Source organism: Parus major, chromosome 2 (genome assembly GCF_001522545.3).
Source record: "Parus major isolate Abel chromosome 2, Parus_major1.1, whole genome shotgun sequence".
Classification (NCBI taxonomy): Eukaryota; Metazoa; Chordata; class Aves; order Passeriformes; family Paridae; genus Parus; species Parus major.
The window spans coordinates 115,108,414-115,129,995 of NC_031769.1; the positions used below are offsets into that span (position 1 = coordinate 115,108,414).

The following is a 21,582-nucleotide window of genomic DNA, read 5'->3' on the forward strand; positions in this document are numbered from 1 at the left end:
AAATTATATCATAAGAGCAGCTGAGGGAGTTGGGGTTGTTTAGCCTGGAGTCAAGGAGGCTTGGGAGGAACCTTACTGCTCTCCATAAATATCTGAAAGGAGGCTGTAGCCAGGTGAGGGTCAGTCTCTTCTGCCAAGTAGTTTGAGAAAGCAGCACTGAGCTGTACCAGGAGAGGTTTAGATTGGGTGTGAGGAAAAAATTTCTTCCCCAAAGGGGTGGTCAAGCATTGGAATAGGCTACCCAAGGAAGAGGTGGAGTCCCCAGCCTAGAGGTATTTGAAAGATGTGCAGATACAACACTTGGGGACATGGTTTACTGGTGGACTTGCCAGTGTTAGTGCTATAGCTGGACTTGACTTTAAGGGTCTTTTCCAATCTAAAAGATGCTATGATTCAAAATGGCATATTTTGAAATCCATCAATCCATCGCTGCTATATAAAACACCTAAGATTTTTCTTCTTTTCTTTGGTGAAGGTAGAAAAAATAATTTACAGCTGCAAGATTTAGCCATAAATTGCAACACAAAAACTGATAGAAATATGGTCCAATACCCCAGGATTCCAAGTTGGCACTTCTATTCTGAATTTAATTTTAAAATAGCATCTGTAAGTCAAGAAATCATCTCATTATCCTCAACTGACATTGTGTGGTAGAATTATCTACTCTTGACATTTTGTAATAGTTCTGTAAGGGCCTTTTTGTTATTTTAACTTTAAGCAGTAACCTTTTCTGAGAGGAAACATCTTTTCCTCTTCTCCCGTTCCAACTTAATGCATAACAGAGTGAAGACTACCTTTGCTGAACTTCTTGCCCATGCTGTCAAAGATAACTACTGTTTGTTCCTACACTGATTATAAGCTTTGGTTAAGAATATTGCATATTCATTATGAAACAAAACACTTTCAGATAATGCATCTATTAGTTAATAGGTAAGGCTTCAAACTTTTCAACACACCACATGGCTGCTGTGATAAACAGGCTGGAAAGACCCCGCAGACAACACAATTATGCACCAAAATGAACCTTTCAAACCTCCGCAGCTAAAGTTCCGCATACAAACTCAAACATGAGCTAAACCATGCCTCCAGTCTGTCCTGGACAACCACAAAAGGCCTCCTGTGTTTTCTTCATTTCTCTGACTAGTTATGGCATGACTAAGAACCAAATGTAAATACCATAATACAAACCAACAACCCAGAGCTCTCTGGGCATTACATCTTGCAAGAGCTTCTGCATAGTACAAAGATTAACTAACCCAGAAAGGGGGTCAGGCTAATCAGCACAAAACAAAAATACAGCTGTTAGAGGTCTTAAATTGTAGCTTCTCTGATGTACTGCCCTGAGATATAACTCTGTGATCCACTCCACGCAATTGGTTTGGTATAACAAACTAGCAAATTCTAATACTTAACTCCAAGAAATGTAACAATATGCAGTTCTTTAATTTAGAAGCCACTTAACTATGCTAAAAATGGTTTTGGTAAAATTCACGTCTACTACTGTCAGGCAACAGATGGAAGAACTGCAAGTGCTCTTATTCTTAAAATCAGTTATGCCAAGAAAAATGTGATGGTATGACAAAACAGTCCCTGTTTTCAGATCAGTGCCCAAAGAATCTGCCACAGTCAGATTCCAATAGATACGACTGACACACAGAGAAGTAACACTATCATTGTCCATGACATTTGCTCTGGAGAGGAAGTACAAACATAATGAAACCTGAAATTGTTGTATTTCCCTTTCAAAGGTATTCAGCTCTATCTGAAATCATTAAAAAATAAGTTTAAAATTAAAACCACTCAGTTTACTAGTAATGCTTTCATATAACCCAGTAACTACCATTGACATTTATCAAGTACAACAGAAAATATATTGCTTCTAAACCAAGAAGCAACTTTGACAATAATGATATCTCTTCACAAAGTAATTTGATTACTCATTTCAGTGTAGCTATAGCTTCATTTTTAAGGAAAAAAAAATAAGCACCCAGGATTGACTTACCTACTTGAACATCATTTGAATAATCTTCAGCTTTAACAGGTTTTTCTGTAAATAAAAAATATAAATATAATTCAAATTGGACTGCTGCCCAAAAATTTACAAAAAGTGTCTTTTTTTTTTTTTTCCCACTTACATTCCAAGCAGTGACCTATTAAGACTGCTCTGTAATATTACTTTTTCAGAAGTGGGATGCAAACTTTCTCAGCTGAATCTTTCCAAGAGAAAGATCCATTCTTAAGTAGGCCAGTGAGTATATTGTAGGATCACACAGTTTCAAAAATGATACTTCAAATTTCTCCAACTATACTATCCAAAGCACACATCCCAGTTTCACATGCTACTACAACATGTAGTATATAACATATATATATCTATATATACCTATTATGTTTCCAGCTGTAACCGTGAAATACTTGACTTCAAAATTCAATTACTTTTATTTCTATATATATGTTTAAATTAACCATGTCACACATCACCTAGTGCTACTACTGCTAATAGACTGAAGTCTGTACACATGCTTGGAAGGAGTCAGGCTCACCAGAAAGAAACTTCACAATAGCTAATAGGAAGAATTGAAGAAGGGAAATACATTCTCTGATTTGGGAAGCGCCCATAAAGAGCTCAAAGCATAGGGGACATTCCACTTCATTCCTTAACATACCCTCTTTCCTCAGTATGCACTTCTGACTGACTGGTGGGAAACAGATCATGGAAAAGAAATTTTCAGTTCCATCATATAACCAAATGCAGTCATTTTTATCAATCTAAGTTTTTCTGAACTGGGAGCACTCTCAACTTTTAAAACTGAAGACTGCTTTCTAAGACATTAAATATGTCATTAAGGAGCCCAAAAACACAGATATATTTGTCCTTGAAAGAAAACAGCTGCAGAAAAAATCATGAATGTATTTTTATTGCAGCATAGAATTCTATTCCATAATATTTATCATTTCCAATTATTAATTTTTTAAAGTAGCAAATGCATGGAAAACACAATATACAAACCTGATTCCTCTGGTTCAATGATCACATCATCTTCTGTTTGCTTACTTTCTACTCCTAGACAGAAAAGAAGTATTAAAAATTATTCACATTACGTTCATAATTTTGTTTTTATTTTCAGCAGACACACAATTGAATTAGTATCAAAAACAAAAAGGAGAACTTAAATTATAAACTAACAAGTTTGGTTAACTGAAGAGTAGGAAAAAGGGTACTAAATGCACTTCACATCCAAAAGTTTAGTTACCAAAAGTAGGACTTCTACTGCACACACCAAAAGGATTTTAGCTACAATTGTTGTTTGAGTGAAACAATGTATGTTATCACTTTTATTCATGCAAGAATGCATTTTTCAAATAGAAAACCTAAATAAATATAGTGTCAAATCCTACCACATAGTGCTCAGGCTAAACTGCTTAGATAACTTTGATCTAGCTGACTTAGTCAACATCATGTTTGAGAAAAACTTCTTTAACAGAATTTTTAACTTCTTAGAGCAGATTTTTAAATTACATTTAATACATTACTCATTTAAAATTCTTCAAGGACAATACAGCAAACAAAAATTTACAATGTACCCTTTCTGAGTAGCAATGTGGAATTACCACAGAACTGCAGTTTGAGCAATGGAATAAGCACTTCATAAGAACGTCATGAAGTTCAACAAGGCCAGGTACAAGGCCCTGCACCAGGGCCAGGGAAACCTCCAATAGCAACAAACATTGTGGAAGAAGGGATTGAGAACATCCCTGTGGAGCATGATGTGGATATTGTGGTGGATAAAACACTGGACATGGGCCAAAAGTGTGCACTCCCAGCCCAGAAGGCCAACTGCATCTGTGGCTGCATCTAAAGAGAAGCCTCTCACCAGACCCACCACAGAGTGCTGCATCCAGCTCCAGAATTTTTAGAACAAGAAAGACATGAACCTGTCAGAACAGGTTCAGATGAGGTCCCTGAAGGTGATCAGAGGGCAGGAGCACCTCTCCTAGGAAGGCAGGCTGACAGATGGGTTGTTCAGCCTGGACAAAAGAAGACTCCAGTGAGACCTTATTGAAGCCTTTCAAGAAGGGATCTTGTAAAAACTGATAGAGACTTCTTTTACTCATGTCTGTAGCAACAGGACAATAGATTTTAAAATGAAAGAGAGAAGACAGAGATTGGAAAGAAACTTTATGATGAGTGTGGTTAGGCATTGAAACAGGTTGCCCAGAGCAGTAGTGTTCCATCCCTGGAAGTGCTTGAAGTCAGGCTAGACAGAGCTTTGAGCACACTAAGAAAAAGATGTCCCTATATATGGCTAGATGATCTTTAATATCCCTCCTAACCCAAACTGTTCCATGATTCTATTATCTGCTCTGTTTTTCCTTTGTTTTTTAATTACATTAATATATATAAATGGAAGAAAAAAGGTTTTACAAACTATAAAATTTCATACCTGACAGGTCTTTAGCAATATCAAAATCTTCATTAATTTCCCCTATAAGTATAAAAAGGAAAAAGTGTATAATCAGCTTGCTTTTTTTTTTAAACATCTGTTTTACAAGTGTATATATACCTGGCCCTGTGGCTTCATTCACCCACTTTGGAAGATCCTCAACAACTAAGAAAACATTCAGTTCAGACCAATAATGAAATCAAGTCCTCAAGTCATGGAATTTACACACCACACAAAAGAACGCAGCTAGCACATAGACATGTTTACCTGCTATTAATAGACACTTTGAAGATTTTTTCCAGGGGAAAAAAATACATCTTAAATATTCTTTCCTGTTCCACTAAATAGTTCTTCTATTCATTAGTTATTTCAAAATTGTACCTTTTCAACAATTGCTGTTTGGATTATTACACAATAACTGAAATGTTAAAACCACTTCTTAATCTTTCTATATACATTCAAATACTCCCACTTTCATCTTTTCCAGCATCAACTCTATCTGCTAGACATCGTGAAAACCAACCTAAAAACATGCATACCTATGAACTTTAAAAGTCCTTTTATTTGTATAAACATGTAATTCATTTGTGAGTCCTACTTTCCTTCTTGAAGCACAAAGAAATTCTACAAATTAAATTATGGATTCTACAAAAAATTATTTCGTTTTGTTTACTCTTAATTTAGCACTTTTTAAATTGTGCTCTTGAGATTGTGATAGCAAAGGTAACAAAACACATACTTACAATTTATTTATATTAGAGAACTTCCTGACTTCCTTCTAAACTAAATGATTGGGGCTTTTTTCAGTCAGCTGCCTGAGATGACTCTCAAAAGAGCTGGCATTTCAAAACAAAGCAAACAGAACCCAGAGAGAATACTGCAAAGAGTTTGTAATTGCTCCTACTAATTAGACAAATGCACTAGAAAGAAGTCTGCATCAAAGCAGAGCTAGAAGTGACAGCCTTTACATTTTGAATGATCTTACACATTGGTTGCAAGGTTATGAGCAGAACACACTACTAGAAGCAGTGTCTGTGATGAGCTACTGTGGTTCAGCTGTCCATCAAAAGCCTCAGACACTCCACTGTGTCACCTGAGACCTTAAAGATGAATCCTCAAGGGTAGCATACTACAACAAAGTTTCTCAGTTAAAAATCTAACTTCATAACAATACAGACTGTAGTGAACCTTTGTCATAACTGGCAATGTCAGTTGGCAATGACTGAAGGTCACACAGATTATGTACTTCACTATACATAAACAGCAAGATTAAGCTTATTATCTTTATACTAATTTGCCTAAAATATTTTTTATGTATATATATATATATATATATATATATATATATAGAGGTATATACCCGTATCTTGAGCCTCAGTCTGCTTTTCATGTTTTGGTTCTGAAAGGAAAGAAAAATAAGGTTCCTGGGTGGTTGATACGCACAAAATATTCTAAAGATTTGATTAAGCATAAAGTTAATTTCTTTAATGACAAAAGCAAAGGCCTTTAAAAATAACTTCCCCTAGTTTGGGACCCTGAATCTATCTATCTATCTATCTGAATCCTTTCTAGAGCTTATAGTAGAAATTCTATATTAAAAAAAACCAACAAACCATATGTGTATATATTGCTGAAATTTCAAGACTTTCTACCACACAGATGAAGTGTTGAAAACAATGACAACAAATCTTTCCTTCTGTACAGTTCTTATAATTCTCCTACTTTCTTAATCTTTGCACAGTCAGTCTAATTTTTGGAATTTGAAAGAAATAGGTCAAGAATATTAATTACTTAATTTTAAATAATGTCTGAAAATAGACAAAATGCTACCCATTGTCTGAATTTTCAATACGCACTTACTGTGAACTTCAGACTAAAAAAGTTCAACGTTCATTCAGTGTTTTGGATAATTTCATTACCTAACAGGTACTAATCCTCATCTGAAAAAGATTATTTACATAACATTAAAAAACAAAATCAAAAACAACCACCTTGATATTATTGTTGCATCATTTAAGATATTGTTCTATCTTATATACTAATGGTTGTGTGGCTCTCCCCACACTCCTACGAGGAAGAATTCTTATAAAATATCCTTAAAAAAGCATCCAAAACTCTTTATTTCTAATGAAAATCTCAAACTGGCTTTTTTTCTCTCCTTTCATGGCTACAAACTCTAGGAAACTCTTCATACAACTGGAAGTTATGGAATACAAGAACTCAGTTATTTTACAAGTTCTGTGATCAATCATTTACATACTCCACTGTGGGCACTTACTTCCACTGAAGAATTTTTAGCACCAGCAATAACCTCAGTGATGTGATTACAGCAATCCTATTAGAGCAGTTCCTAATCTGAATTAAGAGCCAAGCCTCACAAAGCAAGAGTCACAAAAGAAATTGGACTGCTCTGGCCAGCAATCATCTTGAACTGTCTTTAGATTTCAGAACTCTAGAAAGCACCAGGATTGGAGAAAATATTTCACCAGAAGGTCTTGCCAGAAGAGCAGAAACACATTATAGAAATGGGGAAGATGAATTAACACAAACCCTATACTTCTGTTGATTTCACAGACAATTGCACATGAAGGCTTTAATGTGAATCATCTTGTAGTTTTGGAGCCCATGTCAAAACCACAGGCTTTACATTCATGAGAAAAGATTTCAGATCTCCACAATGATTTCCAACCATTTTTTAGACTTTAGAAAAACAAAGCCAAAATTGCTCTTCTCCAAAAACAAAGTACATCTGTTTCAGTTTCAATCCAACAAAAATCATGTCAAAAGGCACAAGAAAGATGGGCCTAGAGACAAAAAGAATGAAAAACAGGTACAACTGCTAAAATGGTGTTTAGCACATGAACATGCCCTGAAACTCCATGGACTAAACTCAGACTGAACTGAGAAGATAAAAATGGTGTGTGACAGAAAGGCAGCCTCTGGTCTTCCTCTTCTACACTGCTCCAAGCTGGAACTCTGAAACGAAGTTCCTCTAAAAAATACGAAGGATGCATTGTGCTTTCTCTCACAACCAGAATGCCTTCAAGGTGGAACTTGAAAGAAAGGTAAAATTATGTTGTGAAAAGGCATATTGTATCAAGAGGAAAGCAGTTTTCCATGGATTATGTTGAACTGTGAGAATAATTTACTACAGAAAGAAGCCTTGCAATTTAATAGACAAGAATAATAATTTTTTTGACAGTCACATGCTACCTTAGAATTTCCTTTTGAGAAAAAGAATTGAACTTCCTATTCTCCTTATCATACTAATCATGGGACTGGTAAGAATAAAGAAAGAGTATGGTGATTTATCTGATACTATTTAAAACTCTCATTGCAGTACAGAAAGGCAACTGCACATGAAACCACTGCTTCCTGAAGTAGGTGAATGAGTCACAAAATACAGTGATTCACTGTTACTGTGCTGGGGTGCCAGAAGAGACTGCAGAATATGAAATGCTTTTGGAACTGATTTAAAAAAAAGCTGATGCGATTTACTTTGTAACCTCCCTAATCAACTTAGTAAAAAAGCAGATGCAGATGTCTCTTCACAACGGCATAGAAGCATTTTCTGTTCGTGTTACCACTACATATGAAAGAGTATGAAAAGTAAAGATTAGAGGTTGCACTTCTTCACATCAAGGTGTGAGAAGCAAGAGAAGTGATTCTTGATTAGGAACTGATCATAAAGTAACTATCTCCTTGAAAGGCAAGTAAAAAATAAGCCCTGGGAAAAAACTAGTTCTTGCTTTCCTATCCTATTACTGCTGAGACATTTTGTAGAGGGCACCACAACTGAGGCAAATAAATATTTTCTGCAAACTGAGAAAGACACAGGCTAAGGGCTATGTACACCTTTGGGCCACTGAGAGTCTTTCAAAGGAATTTTGACTTCTATCCCAAAGAAGGATGTTGGAATTTACCTGCTGATAACAAAGAATGAACCTCAAGGTTTTCTGCTGCAAATATTTTGCAACCATTTTCTTAACCTTAGCAGGGTTAAGAAACCCTGTCCTTTGCTCAGGTTACATAAACATGAGAAATAAACAAGAGTGCCTTAAAGATATGTTTAATGAAGTGTGGTAGTCTCCTGAAGGATATCACAGCAGGAATAACAACAACACACCTTTGTTTCGAGACTACCATTCTTCTCTTTTACTTTTTGATTTGGTCTTAGCAATCATTAGCAAATCATCAACCAAATCAAACTGAAACAGGGCAATTCCCAAAGAACTGGTAGTGGCAGACAACATGAAAAGGTGATACTGAGCTAAACAGATGCAATAAACCACATCTGACCTGGCCAGGGTTTCACAAGGAAAAAGGCATGGCAAAGCTGTCAATGTTCCTATTCCACATATGCACAAAGTGTGCAAAGAGGACCAGTGTGCGAATATAATGAGTACGCATACTCTCTACACAGGGATCCGTGTTAAAAGATTGATTGATTGACTGATTAAAAACACAGAGTTTGAACAGACAACAACCCTAAACCTTAACTGAGAACTTGCAAAGTAATATGGCAGCATAGGAAATTTTAAAACAAAGTAATTCCACTTGCATATTAACAAAAGATTTCAATACTCTAATTTCACTAAATATAGCAGTTGTCGTACCTTGATCTTCACTATAATCTTCATGCACTCTATCCTCTGTTTAAAGAAAAAGAAAATGACCAGGAAAATTAATGGAATTTTAAGACAATAAAGACAAACAAATAATACAATACAGTGTCAAGTTTATTCAGATTAAAAAAAAAAAGTGAAACTATAGTTATTCACACTGTAATAAAATTAATAAGAGTGCAAAGGTGAAGATTTCTAAAAGATCCTGTGAGAAGAACTGACTGATTTTTCTGGCATCAAAAGATAGACTTAAAAAAGAAAGCAATATCAGCAGGCTTTCTTATGCAGTGCATAAATATTAATAAATATTTTGATTCTGAGCTATTTATAAATAAATCATCTCTATATACAGCTAACTTCTACATTGTAATTTTAGCATCTACTTTTTATGGCTTACTTCCTTCTTAAAAAACTTAGAAATACTACTTTCTTCTTGATATCACACTAACTGCAACATCTCTAGCGTATTTAAGTTCTTTTTTATCCACAGAAACATTTCTATACAATTTAAAATACCAATATCCATTCTAGAAATTCAACCCTCAAAATATCATTCTGCCCATTTGGCTGACATTACAGAGAACTAGTACTCATGTAGGTTTTAGCATCATTTCCTTAGGAAGTTATTATGTCTACATTTTCAATTTACATTCTGAAAAAATAATACCTAGAAGCTCTAAAGTCTTGGGTGCTGTGTTGTTGTGGTTTGTTTTATTTGTTTGGGGGTGTTTTTTTGTGTATTTGACTTGTCTTGGTTGGTGCTAAAATTCAATTAATCTTCAACAAAAAGAAAGATGATTTTGGCTTGTACCTGCGTAATGTTCCACAGCATCTTCTGGCATTACCTCAGAGTCATCTTAAATAGAAATATTTAATATTTTATATTCCAATTGAATTTTCATGCAACAGCTAAATAACATAAGAGAGCTTAAAAAGGTCACATATTTAGCTCAAAAGTGAAAGAATTATACTGACTTAATACTACAATACTGTATTTGAAAGTGACAACTGAATTATAAACCACATCCAGGAACTACACTGTAACACACAGAGTACAATAAATTTACACATTTGTAGCTAGGCTTAAAGTTAAGAAGATAAATAGGTGTTGAATAATCAATCCATTGATTAGACTGGAAAACTCCTGATAGAACAAAATATTTATGTAAGTATTTTTAGATTGCATTCATGGAATGTTATGGTCACAAATGTAATGGTAACATAGTGGCCTAAAAGTTGGGCCTACTTGAAACCACCTAAAAACTGAAAATAAAACTGTGAAGAAACAGTCAATATGACACATCATTTTGTAGCACATTTCAAAAAGTGTGATTATATTATCATTTGGAGTAATGACAATTTACGAACCTGGAGTGTCTGGATCACTTATTCTCTCTTCCAAATCTGGAACATAATCATCTAAGGCTGTAAATTAAGCATGAACAAATAAATATATTGAAATAAAAATATAAAATATGTTTATTTAACTTGTATCCATGATGAGTCTGTCAATGGCTAAATGTATCTCCTTAGCTGAAAACTGAAAAACAAAAACTTTATCAACTGACACTTGCAACTTGACACATGGCAATCTAATGGAAGGTGTTAGGCCACTCCCAGCCTTCTACTATATTCTGTAGGAAAACTAGACCAACAAGAGTTATTAATCTCCATCAATATTTTCAAATATTTGTTCTAATATGAATAAAAAATGCAAACATCATTTATCTTCAAAATTGCTACTAATGTGCAGGAGGCTCACTTGGTGATGGATCTATAGAAGACAAGATATGAACCAGAAACTGACCTTGCAAAATATGTACTTTAGTTCTGATATGTCAGATTTAGAGCAATTTGCTTCCTTTCATTAACTAGCTAAATTTGGGGATTATTTTCCTCTATAACTACAATTATTTTCAATGTTGTCAATATACTCACTATGACACATCTGAGAAAATGCTGTACTGAAGAGAATTTATCCTTTTACTTTGGAATTATATTAGATTGGATTCTAAACCAGTGATCCCACACACAGTTTAGAATAAACAGTTTTAGCTGTATCAAACAAATAAAACCATTTTTCTGTCATATCTGTGACACCAAATACAACTGCAAAGTCTAGAGCTAACACTGAGTCAAACATAAGAAGCCTAGTACAAACAGAAGTCTAAGGTAAATGCAAGAGACTGTCCATACAGTAAAGAAATGTTGTTAAAATTCTGAAGAAAATAGTTATCAGACAGTAGGGAATCTGCAATATCCACTTAATGCTTCTTCATAATGGGAAAGATGAGCTAATGCCATTGTACATGATATCAAGCCTAACATGAAAATGACTATAAGGTAATCAGATTAGTCCAAGCCAAATTTCAAAAAGCTTTCAAGATGAATTAAGATATGCAGAAAGACAGAATAAGGATAGTTCAGAATTACATCCTTGGTGTTGACTCACTCTCTGGTAGCAGAGCCAGCTGCAAAGAAACAAACAGTCCTGAAGGAAAGGTACAAAAAACCGGACGTTCCTAATGCCAAGAAAAATATAGTCTAGAAGAACCTTAGTTTTACAGACTGTACAAAGACAATGTAAGCAATAAATCTCATTCTCACTTTTTTAGACTGTACACAGATCACTTGCCTACCCAGTCCCCAGTCATACACAACAGCCAGAAACACACAGTAAATAAAAAGTTTTTGCACCAACGAAAGAAAATTGTCCATACCTGTCACCTATTATTTGTAATAAAAATTTTCAATAGCAAGTATGATACAGTCATCCCAAAGTAAAATTCTCCAAGACAATGAGAACTAGTTATTGAGAGAAAAGAAAACCAAAATTCAAAATTATATATTTCTAAACCAGACTAACATTTTCCATTTTTCTTTTTCATATAATTTCTTATATTGAGGCAGAAAACCATTATTACCGAGTATGGAAAAACAAAAAGATACCTGGAATTTCATATGATTCAGACTCCACTGCTCCAACATCATCCACCATAGAATCAGCATCTGAGAAACAAATACATTTGCAGAAATTTTAACATTTTTAAATCAACAAACAATACCACAAACCCTCTAACAGATATTAGGTAAGAATAGTAAGATTTCTAAGTTGAAATTCTAAGCAAATTTCTCCTAATGGCAGTAGGATGTGTATATATAGACTGAAAAAAAGTTACTATTTTATTTTTATACAATATTGAGAATGTGTATATATGAATAAACTCTATACACATTTCCTCAAAGAAAGAGAACTCTCCACAGAAATTTCTGAATAAATTGGAGGAAACAAGAATGTATTCATTTTTCCTTCTTAATTGTAAAAATTTAAAGTAAATGGAATTTTAATTTCTCCTCTAGTCTCCTACTTTGACTTGTGCTGTGGATGAGTAAGACACAGAGATGAGAAGGTATAATAGAGCCAGACTGAAGAGTTACTTTGGTTGTGAAGAAGGAATCTCAGTGCACTTCCAGCAACCAAAACTTTTAGATTACATCAATTACGTGCATCTTATCAAAAGGTATCAAGAGGTATTAAAAGTAAAATTTTCAGCAGTACAAATAAAAAGCATTCAGAAAAATTTCTCCCTAGCTGGATTTAGATCATACAACTGTGCTTTAATATTTTGACTGCAATTTTCATCATCCAGTCAATGACCCAAGGTGACAAGATATGAGCATCTTCTTTATATGATGTCTGCATCTCTGCAGGACTTAAATATAGTTAATGCTCTTAGGGAGCTATATTTGAATGAAAAAAGAATGAGAACAAAGTATAGAAAAAACTGTGATAATAAATTTTAAAACTTAGTTTAATAAATCAAAAGGTTCAGAAGCATACTCCATACAGGTTTTACTGATAGGGGATGAACAGATTGAGAGCAGCCACACCAAGAAGCATTTGGGGGTGCTGGTAGATGAAAGACTGGACATGGAACAGCTCTCCAGAGGTGTGAGAAAAGGCTGAGAACTGGGATTCAGCCCAGAGGAAAAAACGCTCTGGGGTGACCTAATTGCAGCCTTTCTGTACCTTAAGGGGACAAAGAAGCTGAAAAGGGACTTTTTACAAGGGCATGTAGTGATAAGAAATGGGTTTTGGCTTTAAGCCAAAAGGGGGCAGGTTTAGATTGGATATAAAATAAAAATTCTTCACTATGAGGGTAATGAAGCACTGGATCATGTTGCCCAGAGAAGCTGTGAATGCCTCATCCCTGGAAGTGTTCAATGCCAGGTTAGATGGGAGTTTGAATAATTTTGTCCTTCATGGCAGAAGGGTTAGAACTAGGTGATCCTTAAAGCCCCTTCAACCAAAACCGCTCTGTATTATTATATTCATGCCTCTATTAGGGAGAGACATGCATATTTGGAGCACAGATTAATTTTGTTAAGCCCACAGAGTAGTAATTAATAATATAGGTTACCCGAGTTTCAAAATAGATAGCATTAAAATAGCCCATTTTGACTTAAAATATCTTTGTTTGCTAAATAAAGCTGTTGTTCACACTTGCTAAGGCTCTATTTTAAGTAGTAATCACAAGTCCGGGTTTTAATAAGATATATTTTCATTTGTCTGGGTTAGGTTTTCTTTTGTAAATTTATTTTTAACTGTATTTAGTTATTCAGATACCTTTCTGAACTGAGTCTGGTGTCTCATATGCTTCTGGAATTTCATTTTCAAGTTCTCTGAGCATGTCATCTGTTGCAGGAACTTCTAAAGTTTCATCATGTATTTCTTCCTTTACTTGCCACTGGTCATTTACACTTTCATCTACATCTTCATGTCTCTCTCCTAATCAATAATGCAGATTGTTAGTGAATAAATTTTCTTTGGTATATTCTATTACCTGCAAATATTCAACCCTCAGTACAGTCCCTTTGTGTTTTCCAGCTAGTCTCCAAAGGGAATGGAGAGTGACAGAAAACTTATCTGCACAGTCCATTATTACAGACCCAACTTGCCAGGACCTTCTTGGCTCACAGTACAGGCCAACTCTGCTCTGTCCACTCTTGCCTTCTACACAGTGTTTTGAGGAAGCTTTTGTTAAAGGACTGACTTGAGCTATTACTGCCAAACAAGTCTGGATAAGAAGACACAGTTTTAGAATTTGGTGACTGAACTTTCTGAATTTTCTTGAAAATGACAAATGAGTTGATGAATGTTTTGTGCAGGCAAAAGTACTTTAAGTGCATACCAAAATCAGACTCTGAGATTCATTTAACCTATGGCAGTATTTATAAACTCTTCAGTGATTTCTAAATGTTAATGCATTACCAGGTTGGGAATGGAGAGCTTCATGAAGAACAGATTGAATTTCCTCTTCCACTTCTACATCAGCAATCTTGCGCTCTAAAAGGATTATAAATTGCAGTGAAGGTAAGTGAAAAATGCAAAATCTAAACATTAACTCAAGGCTTGCAGCTTTTAGTAGGCTCCATAATGTTCTTTAAACCCTTCCACAAAGTTCCCTCAAGACTGACCTGGTAAACCTCTGCAATTCATGCAATTAGAAAAACAATTTTGTCTTGCTTACTCTCTATTATAGAAAGTATTGCAACAATCACATCAGATTTGTCTATCTGAAGATGAATTGGAAGAATTTATCCACACCTCATTTTTTGCATATATATTTTTTCTAGGAGTAGTAACAGCTTCAGGTAACTATTCAAACCATGAACTCCCTTCTAAGGAATTAATTTACTAACACTTTCATCCATTATCTTCCTACAATTTAAGCTGCAGCACTAGCAAGTCATATTTGACAACAAAATGTGACTTGCAGAAGTAGGGTTCTGTCGACTTCATAAACAGGGAAAAATAGATATTAACATTACAATATCAAGGTCTTGCTCCACTATAAATTGCCAGGAGAAATCACAAATGGTTTTAATGAACAAGTGATTGCCATCTAACACACCAGCCCAGGACCCAACAGGAATTTGTATGAAGTGTTATCTTCATATAAATGTCCTGAAATTAACATTGAGGAAACCCTACAATGACACATCTGACAAAAAAACCCTCTAAACCAGATAACAGCTGCATTTTCAAATATGGATTCAAAATGGTACCAGTTATGAAAAATGGTCCCACAAAAACCACACACATACAAAAACCACCCAACCAGGAAATATATTGATATATTTTATGAATGGTATCTAAGAAAAGTAATGCAAGTCTTTTAAAACAAAATCTATATTCCATAGATTCCACTGGCCATATGCTCTGTATTTGTATGTTTATGTATTAGGTTCACATAAACATCACATAGGATAAGCCTCTTCAATAAACAAGAAAAAACACTCTCTGAATAACACTAATGCAAATCACATATGTGAAATGTGACAAATAAAACATTTTTTCTTGAATCCCTCTTAATTCTAATACATCCTACTAATAGTATAGGACTTTAAAAATGTTTAAATTATTTTTTTAACAGTAGGATTTACAACAGTATTTATTGTATTTATTATATACTATTAGTTTTAGTGAAAAAGTGAGTACTTTATTATCTTATTAAGTTGGTTGTTGAGAGGGTTTTGTTCATTTCTTAAGGTGAAGAATCTGCTGTTATTCTGGTTGGATATTAATCTAAACCACAACAATACATCATCAGAAAGTTATTCTGATGTGATAGAGCTACAATGGTAATCATGAAATTTTTCACTTTTCATGGTCAGTGAAGTTATATAAAGTTATAAACAGTGATCCCTGCTTAATAAACTTCAGTAGATAAGCAACACAAAATCTATGAGTGAGTTTGCATGTTAATGACACAGAATTATAATTCAAATGAGGCATCATGTCTTGTGTTTCACCTATAATTCACAAAAGGTCTTACCTGACTCGACATTTTCAGCAGGCTGGACAGACTCCTCAGATTCTGGTGATGTTGGCTGTGCTGGGACAGATCTTTCTTTAAGGCCTGCATTTTTCAGTTATAAAGTTAACTTTATGCCCTTTTTGAACTGATTCACTTATAAAACAAGAAAGTTCTTTTAATTAAATTAACTGATGTTACACTCTCCAAAAATGCATTTGAACATTCACAATTACAGGGCTGTCATAATATACAGTGAAATATATAAAAACTAAAGTGTACTCAGGTAGTAAACAAAGATGTTTGGAAGACAAACATACAATGAGGAGGTAAAAAGGGACAGAAATTTAAGCACTTGCCTTTATTTCAAAGTAACTGAACTGACTATGGTAATCTCAACATCTATTCAGCATCCAGTAAAAAAATAGGCAGCAATTTTTTCTCTCTGTTTTCAATTTGGGCAAAAAGGGTTTCATATGATCAATTATAAGGGTTCTATGAAGAACTCATTTGAACTTTATGAAAAGGTACACAGAATAAGAAGAGTTATTTTAAATTCATGTGTTACCTCTTAGAAGACTTGGTTAAGATTAGTTTGTTTTGACAACTAAATGACTATAGAAAAAGTATGAGTGATGGAATTTTACTACTAAGATCCTGACTACCTATATCACAGTATCCTTCTAGATCAAAACACAATGAAAAGAAAGCAATCAATAAATCTAATTACCATCATCATGGCAGGAGAGATACATTCAACTGTGACAGATCATGTCACATCTTAAGGCACAATATGCTCAAGAATATGTTGGTATTAGGCTAATTTTCCTCTCAACTCTCCTTTAGGAGAGTTCAAGTAAGACTTATACAAAAGATTCAGACTGGATATAAGAAAAACTCACACAAAACCCACAACCCTCCACCCCTACGAGGGCAGTGAAATTGGTGGAGAAGACTGCACAGAGAGGCTGAGCATTCCCATCCTAGGAGGTTTGAAAGACAACACTGAAAAATGGCCAGAGCAACTTGGTCATTCCTCTGAAATGACCCTGTTTTGAGTAGGATGTTGAAATAAGGATCTCCCAAAGTCCCTTCCAAATGGCATTTGCCTATAATCCTACATCCAAGGTCAATTAAGGTAAGACTCTCTTCACAACACACACCACTGCCCAAAGCAAAATAGTTCTTCAACAGCTGTATACATGGAAATCAATAGAAAAGATAGTATGTAAGAAAGCAGTGGCTAAACTAAAATGAACACTCCTGTAGTACTAGCAATCTTGTAAAAGCAACTCTTAAGTAGATAAAAAATATATTTCAAGTAAGTATAACAAAAAAAAAAAATTACTACATTTCTATTAGAGTCAAACACATCTCAATGCAAAGTGGAATAGTATGTCTCAAACCAACTTTGTGTAGACTAGAGAGATATTTTATGTATTGTGAGAAAAACATGTATTTATTTCAAGTAATGGTTAAAGGATAACAGAATTAAATCTATTTTTTTTATATTATTTAAATTTAAATTATTTTAACATAGGTAGTTAGGCTGTATCCAAAAGTAGTATAACTAAGAGTCCACCACTTTGGAGTAAAAACAAGAAGATAGAAGAAAAATGCCAAATTTACACTTAGTTTTTGGACAATTTTCTTCTGTCATTAAAAAACCACCCACCTAGAATATTAAAAGATATTATTAAGAAATTAATTTTTTCCTGTAGGAATATTAATGGCTACAAGAGTAAGAAATTACTTCCTTCTACAATCATCTTAGGATGGAGACAAAGCCAGTAAGTCACATTAACCACTCTCACACTTCTGAACCCATCAGCATGGAAAAAGCCACCTTGCTTTCACAAACAGTTCAGTTACTTTACACAACACTGCTTTAAATAAGTCTTAGAGTCCTCAATAACCCACATGTTCACTTCCAGACAACCACATACTCTGCGTCATGAACAATAGATGAATTCAAAGCATTTCAAAAGACAGCCAATATTCCACACCCAACGAATGCTATGGGTACTTAACAGGAAAGAAGGAACCAACAAGAATGCATCATTGTTTCACTTGCACATTTCTCAACCTCACCTTCAAGGTTTTTATACACATCTATCACGTTTAACACTGATTTCTATTCAATCTTGTCAAGTATCTAATACACTAAATCATTTACTTCTTGTAAGATACTATTTTCTCTATTCTCTTTATTAAAATCACATTTAGCTTTTACTAGTCCGGCACAGTTTTTGAGCTTATATGGTAACTTGTTGCATTAAATTTAATGGCAATAATATTTCACAGATATACAACAACACAACAGATCTCTGGGACAAAAATACTTTATTTTGTGGCTTTCTGCATAGCCTGGAGTGCTGCTCAAATAGAATTTTCTTTGGAAAGGAAAAAAATAAAACAACCCAACCTTTCCAGAACCCCATAAACTTTGGGTCATAGATACAACTCATTTCAAATTTCACTCCCACACAGTTACAAGTTTTGTCACATTATGGCAGAAAATAAAAAGTGATGTGCACTATACCATTCATTGTGCCACCATCCTTGAGAGGTGTGATTTGAATGCTTCTCTGGTAAAATATGCATTTTAACACTTACCAGAGGAAAGTTGAATAAATATATCTATCACCACCAAAACCTAACAGAGAATGTTCATTATGGAAGAGCATTTATTAGATCATCATTCTTTCATATTTTTTGCTAGGCACTGTAACACTCACAATGCACGTCTCTTCCTCTTCATGAATTTATAAATATTTAGAAAATACCTCAAAATAGATCATCTCTGGTAATGATCACAACCAGAATCTTAGGATACTGTACTGTTTTCTACAGCTTTAATCTGAAATATTTTTCATAACTATTTGAATATTTAACTTTCCCTAGAAAAAAAAAATCAAATCATCTTTAACCTTATTATCACATAAATCTAGGGATCAAAGCATGATGCAGACATATGTATGGAACAGCTGAGGTAAGTGTATTGTCAACTGTTATACACAAAATTTTAGCAAAACCACAAGCAGAAATAACCTTCAGGATTTCAATCTTAAATTACCATCCACATGCATAAATAAACTCATTCTGAATTTCACTCCTTAGTATTGCTTTCTTGAAACTAATGCTGCACTTCATCAAGAATCAAATGTTAAACTTCCATCACAGTTTTTTTTTCTGAATCTTGTGTAATTATATTGTGCAATTCCATGCTATACACTTGCTTTCAAATTTACCTGGAAAATATTCATTTCTAAATAAATTTGAAAGCAATCATAGATTCAATAATATTCTCAAATCTCTCTATTATCTCTGCAGAAATGTTTTGCAACTTTGCTTATTCTAATGAGACTGCTGGATAAATCCTTCCTTGATGCTAAAAATACAGAAGCTGTAAGAACAAGCTAACAAGATTTTGCTTCTAGAAACATCAAGCACTTGAAAGTGTTGAAGATAATAGCTGCAAAACTATCTAAGCTGTTCTCTAAACAAGTTCAACCAGAATAGAGTAGTACTAGCATATCACATCTTAAATGCAATTTCAATACAACAATACTTGTCAATGATGAAATAGGTGCCCTAATTTTCAGCAGTATTCATTACCAAAAGGTTGGCAAACTTGGAAAAAAATCAGGACACGGTTAAAAAAAGTGATAATGAATCAAGCTTTCCAATACAAATATAGAGAAATAAAATAATTAAATAAATAGGGAACGGAAGAAAACCAGAAACATATTGTCGTGAGATCAAAAGACAAAATTGCAGGACCATTTTCATTGAGTATACCCTGGTGTACCATGATAAAGTGCAACACTCAATATGCTTTGACTATTTGTATACAAAATAGTTTTCTCAGGAAAAAGTTTCCTTAGAGAAAAATTTTGGCAGAGACTAAGTTACGCTTATTTGTTTAGTTCCTATGACACTACAGTCCATTAATGCTCCTCTTGGTTGTTTCTGTGAAATATTTCTATTTTATGAGTTTCCACTGCATTTGTCCAAATAAGCCTGCTAGTATTGCTTTTAAACTTGCATTTCATATAGAAAATTAGAGTTTCATCTCCATATTAAGCAAACACAAGTAAAGAAGGAAGGAAGAAAAACCAATCACAAAAATCCAAACGCATATTTAGAGTAGACTTGAAGTAACTGGCATCAATTTGACATTTGAATATTTTCAATACACATTAGTAGCCAGGCACATTAACATATGTACATATTTGAGTTTCACCACGATGCTTCTGCTTTACGTTTATAATACCAGTAAACACTGAACAGTTTTTAAAAAAATATTATATATAGACTTTGTTCATACTTATTTCCACCAAATGTTATTTTCTTATTGCCATATTTACCACATTCATATAAATATGCTGAATTTTACATTCTTGAGATCTGTTCCTCATTAGCAGAACAGGAACTCTTGTTTATTTCTTTTCTTTCTTGTCTTCCTTGGATTGGCTTTTAACCAGCTTTTTTGTTTCTTTGTCTTTTCCCACCTGAACAGTGCCATCCTTTTCACTGGCTGACTTTTTTGCAGTCTCCTTGGATTTTATACTTTTGTCTGTGCCTTTTTCCTTTCCTCTGTCTTTTTTAGCCTTGTCAGAATCTTTCTTTAATTTATTCATATCAACAGCTTTCTTGTCCTTTCGATCAGTAGCATCTTTTCCTTTCCTGGTTTTCTTTTTGTCTTCTTCATTTTCCTTCTTCTTTGATTCCTGCTTCTCCCTTAATTTCTTGAGTGATTCTTTAATAGCTTCTTTTTAGTTTTTAATTTAAAAAAGAGGAAATGTTCAATAAGAGAACAATTCTTAGGCCTAAAAACATCTTACGAACAACCATGTAAAAGCTTTAATCAAATTCTTATTTAATGTTTGTTAGATTTAAACTTGTATAATTAATTCCTAAGCTTTAAGCAATTTAAACAAATTAGTTTTGACTTTTAGGAACATCTCACACCATGCAGCCAGCAAATAATCTTGGCTTGTACTGCAGCTGCATCCAAATGAAGCGTTAATCTAGAGAAAACCATGCCTCTATTACCTTACTGCTAACTTCTGCAGAATGCTAAAACCACTTTTCCCTGTGACTGTGAAAATCACAATAAATTTTGAACTTTTGACAATAGCATAACAGTTGTAAATGTTATTACACAAATTTATAATACAATGTTTTCCTCATATTTACTTCATATTAAGCAAAGACTTAAAAAAAGTAACTGAAGTACGTATTGAGAAGGACAAGTAAGAAGAAACAGCAGGGTCCTGATGAATTACATCAAGTCCAAAAAAAGTTAACCGAGTTAGACTAAACTCAGTGAAATCAAAGCAATAATTTTAAATTGGTTCTTACAACTTTGCTTTTCAGTTATCAGTAATATTTTTTTCTTTCTTTTACTTTTGGAGTTGTGTCTCTTGTACCTCTTTTCTCTACTTCAACTCACATTTGGCTGTGACGAGGTATACAGATTATATGCCGTAAGAATAATCGGAACAGAATCCTTGAAATTTATGTTCAATATGTTTACTCTTCAATATTTACTTCCATTTTGCCATAGTTTTGAAAATATTTGTCAGTACCAGTAGAATTCTCCAAAATAAGGAATTTTTAGGTCAATAAAATTCAGAGATTTTCCCATTAATCTGTATGCAATATTTGCATTTAATTTTGAAATTAATA

The 21,582-nt window shown here is 33.9% G+C and overlaps 1 protein-coding gene across 18 annotated transcripts in view; it reads right to left on the reverse strand.

Annotated features, from left to right (window-relative positions):
* ASPH (aspartate beta-hydroxylase) overlaps positions 1 to 21,582 on the reverse strand; it is a 112,120-nt gene that overhangs the window by 57,432 nt on the left and 33,106 nt on the right. For 8 of the 18 annotated variants that reach the window (XM_019005592.2, XM_015617603.3, XM_019005594.2 and 5 more), the window contains 11 exons: positions 15,910 to 15,993; positions 14,343 to 14,417; positions 13,698 to 13,859; positions 12,020 to 12,079; positions 10,439 to 10,495; positions 9,882 to 9,926; positions 9,062 to 9,097; positions 5,806 to 5,844; positions 4,446 to 4,487; positions 3,011 to 3,064; positions 2,003 to 2,047 (listed from right to left, as the gene is read on the reverse strand). In XM_019005592.2, the coding sequence (XP_018861137.1) occupies positions 2,003 to 2,047; positions 3,011 to 3,064; positions 4,446 to 4,487; positions 5,806 to 5,844; positions 9,062 to 9,097; positions 9,882 to 9,926; positions 10,439 to 10,495; positions 12,020 to 12,079; positions 13,698 to 13,859; positions 14,343 to 14,417; positions 15,910 to 15,993 (699 nt within the window). Of the gene's footprint in view, positions 1 to 2,002; positions 2,048 to 3,010; positions 3,065 to 4,445; positions 4,488 to 5,805; positions 5,845 to 9,061; positions 9,098 to 9,881; positions 9,927 to 10,438; positions 10,496 to 12,019; positions 12,080 to 13,697; positions 13,860 to 14,342; positions 14,418 to 15,909; positions 15,994 to 17,324; positions 20,663 to 21,582 lie in introns of those variants that run through there. The other 10 variants (XM_019005602.2, XM_015617610.3, XM_015617615.2 and 7 more) reach the window with 8 other exon arrangements.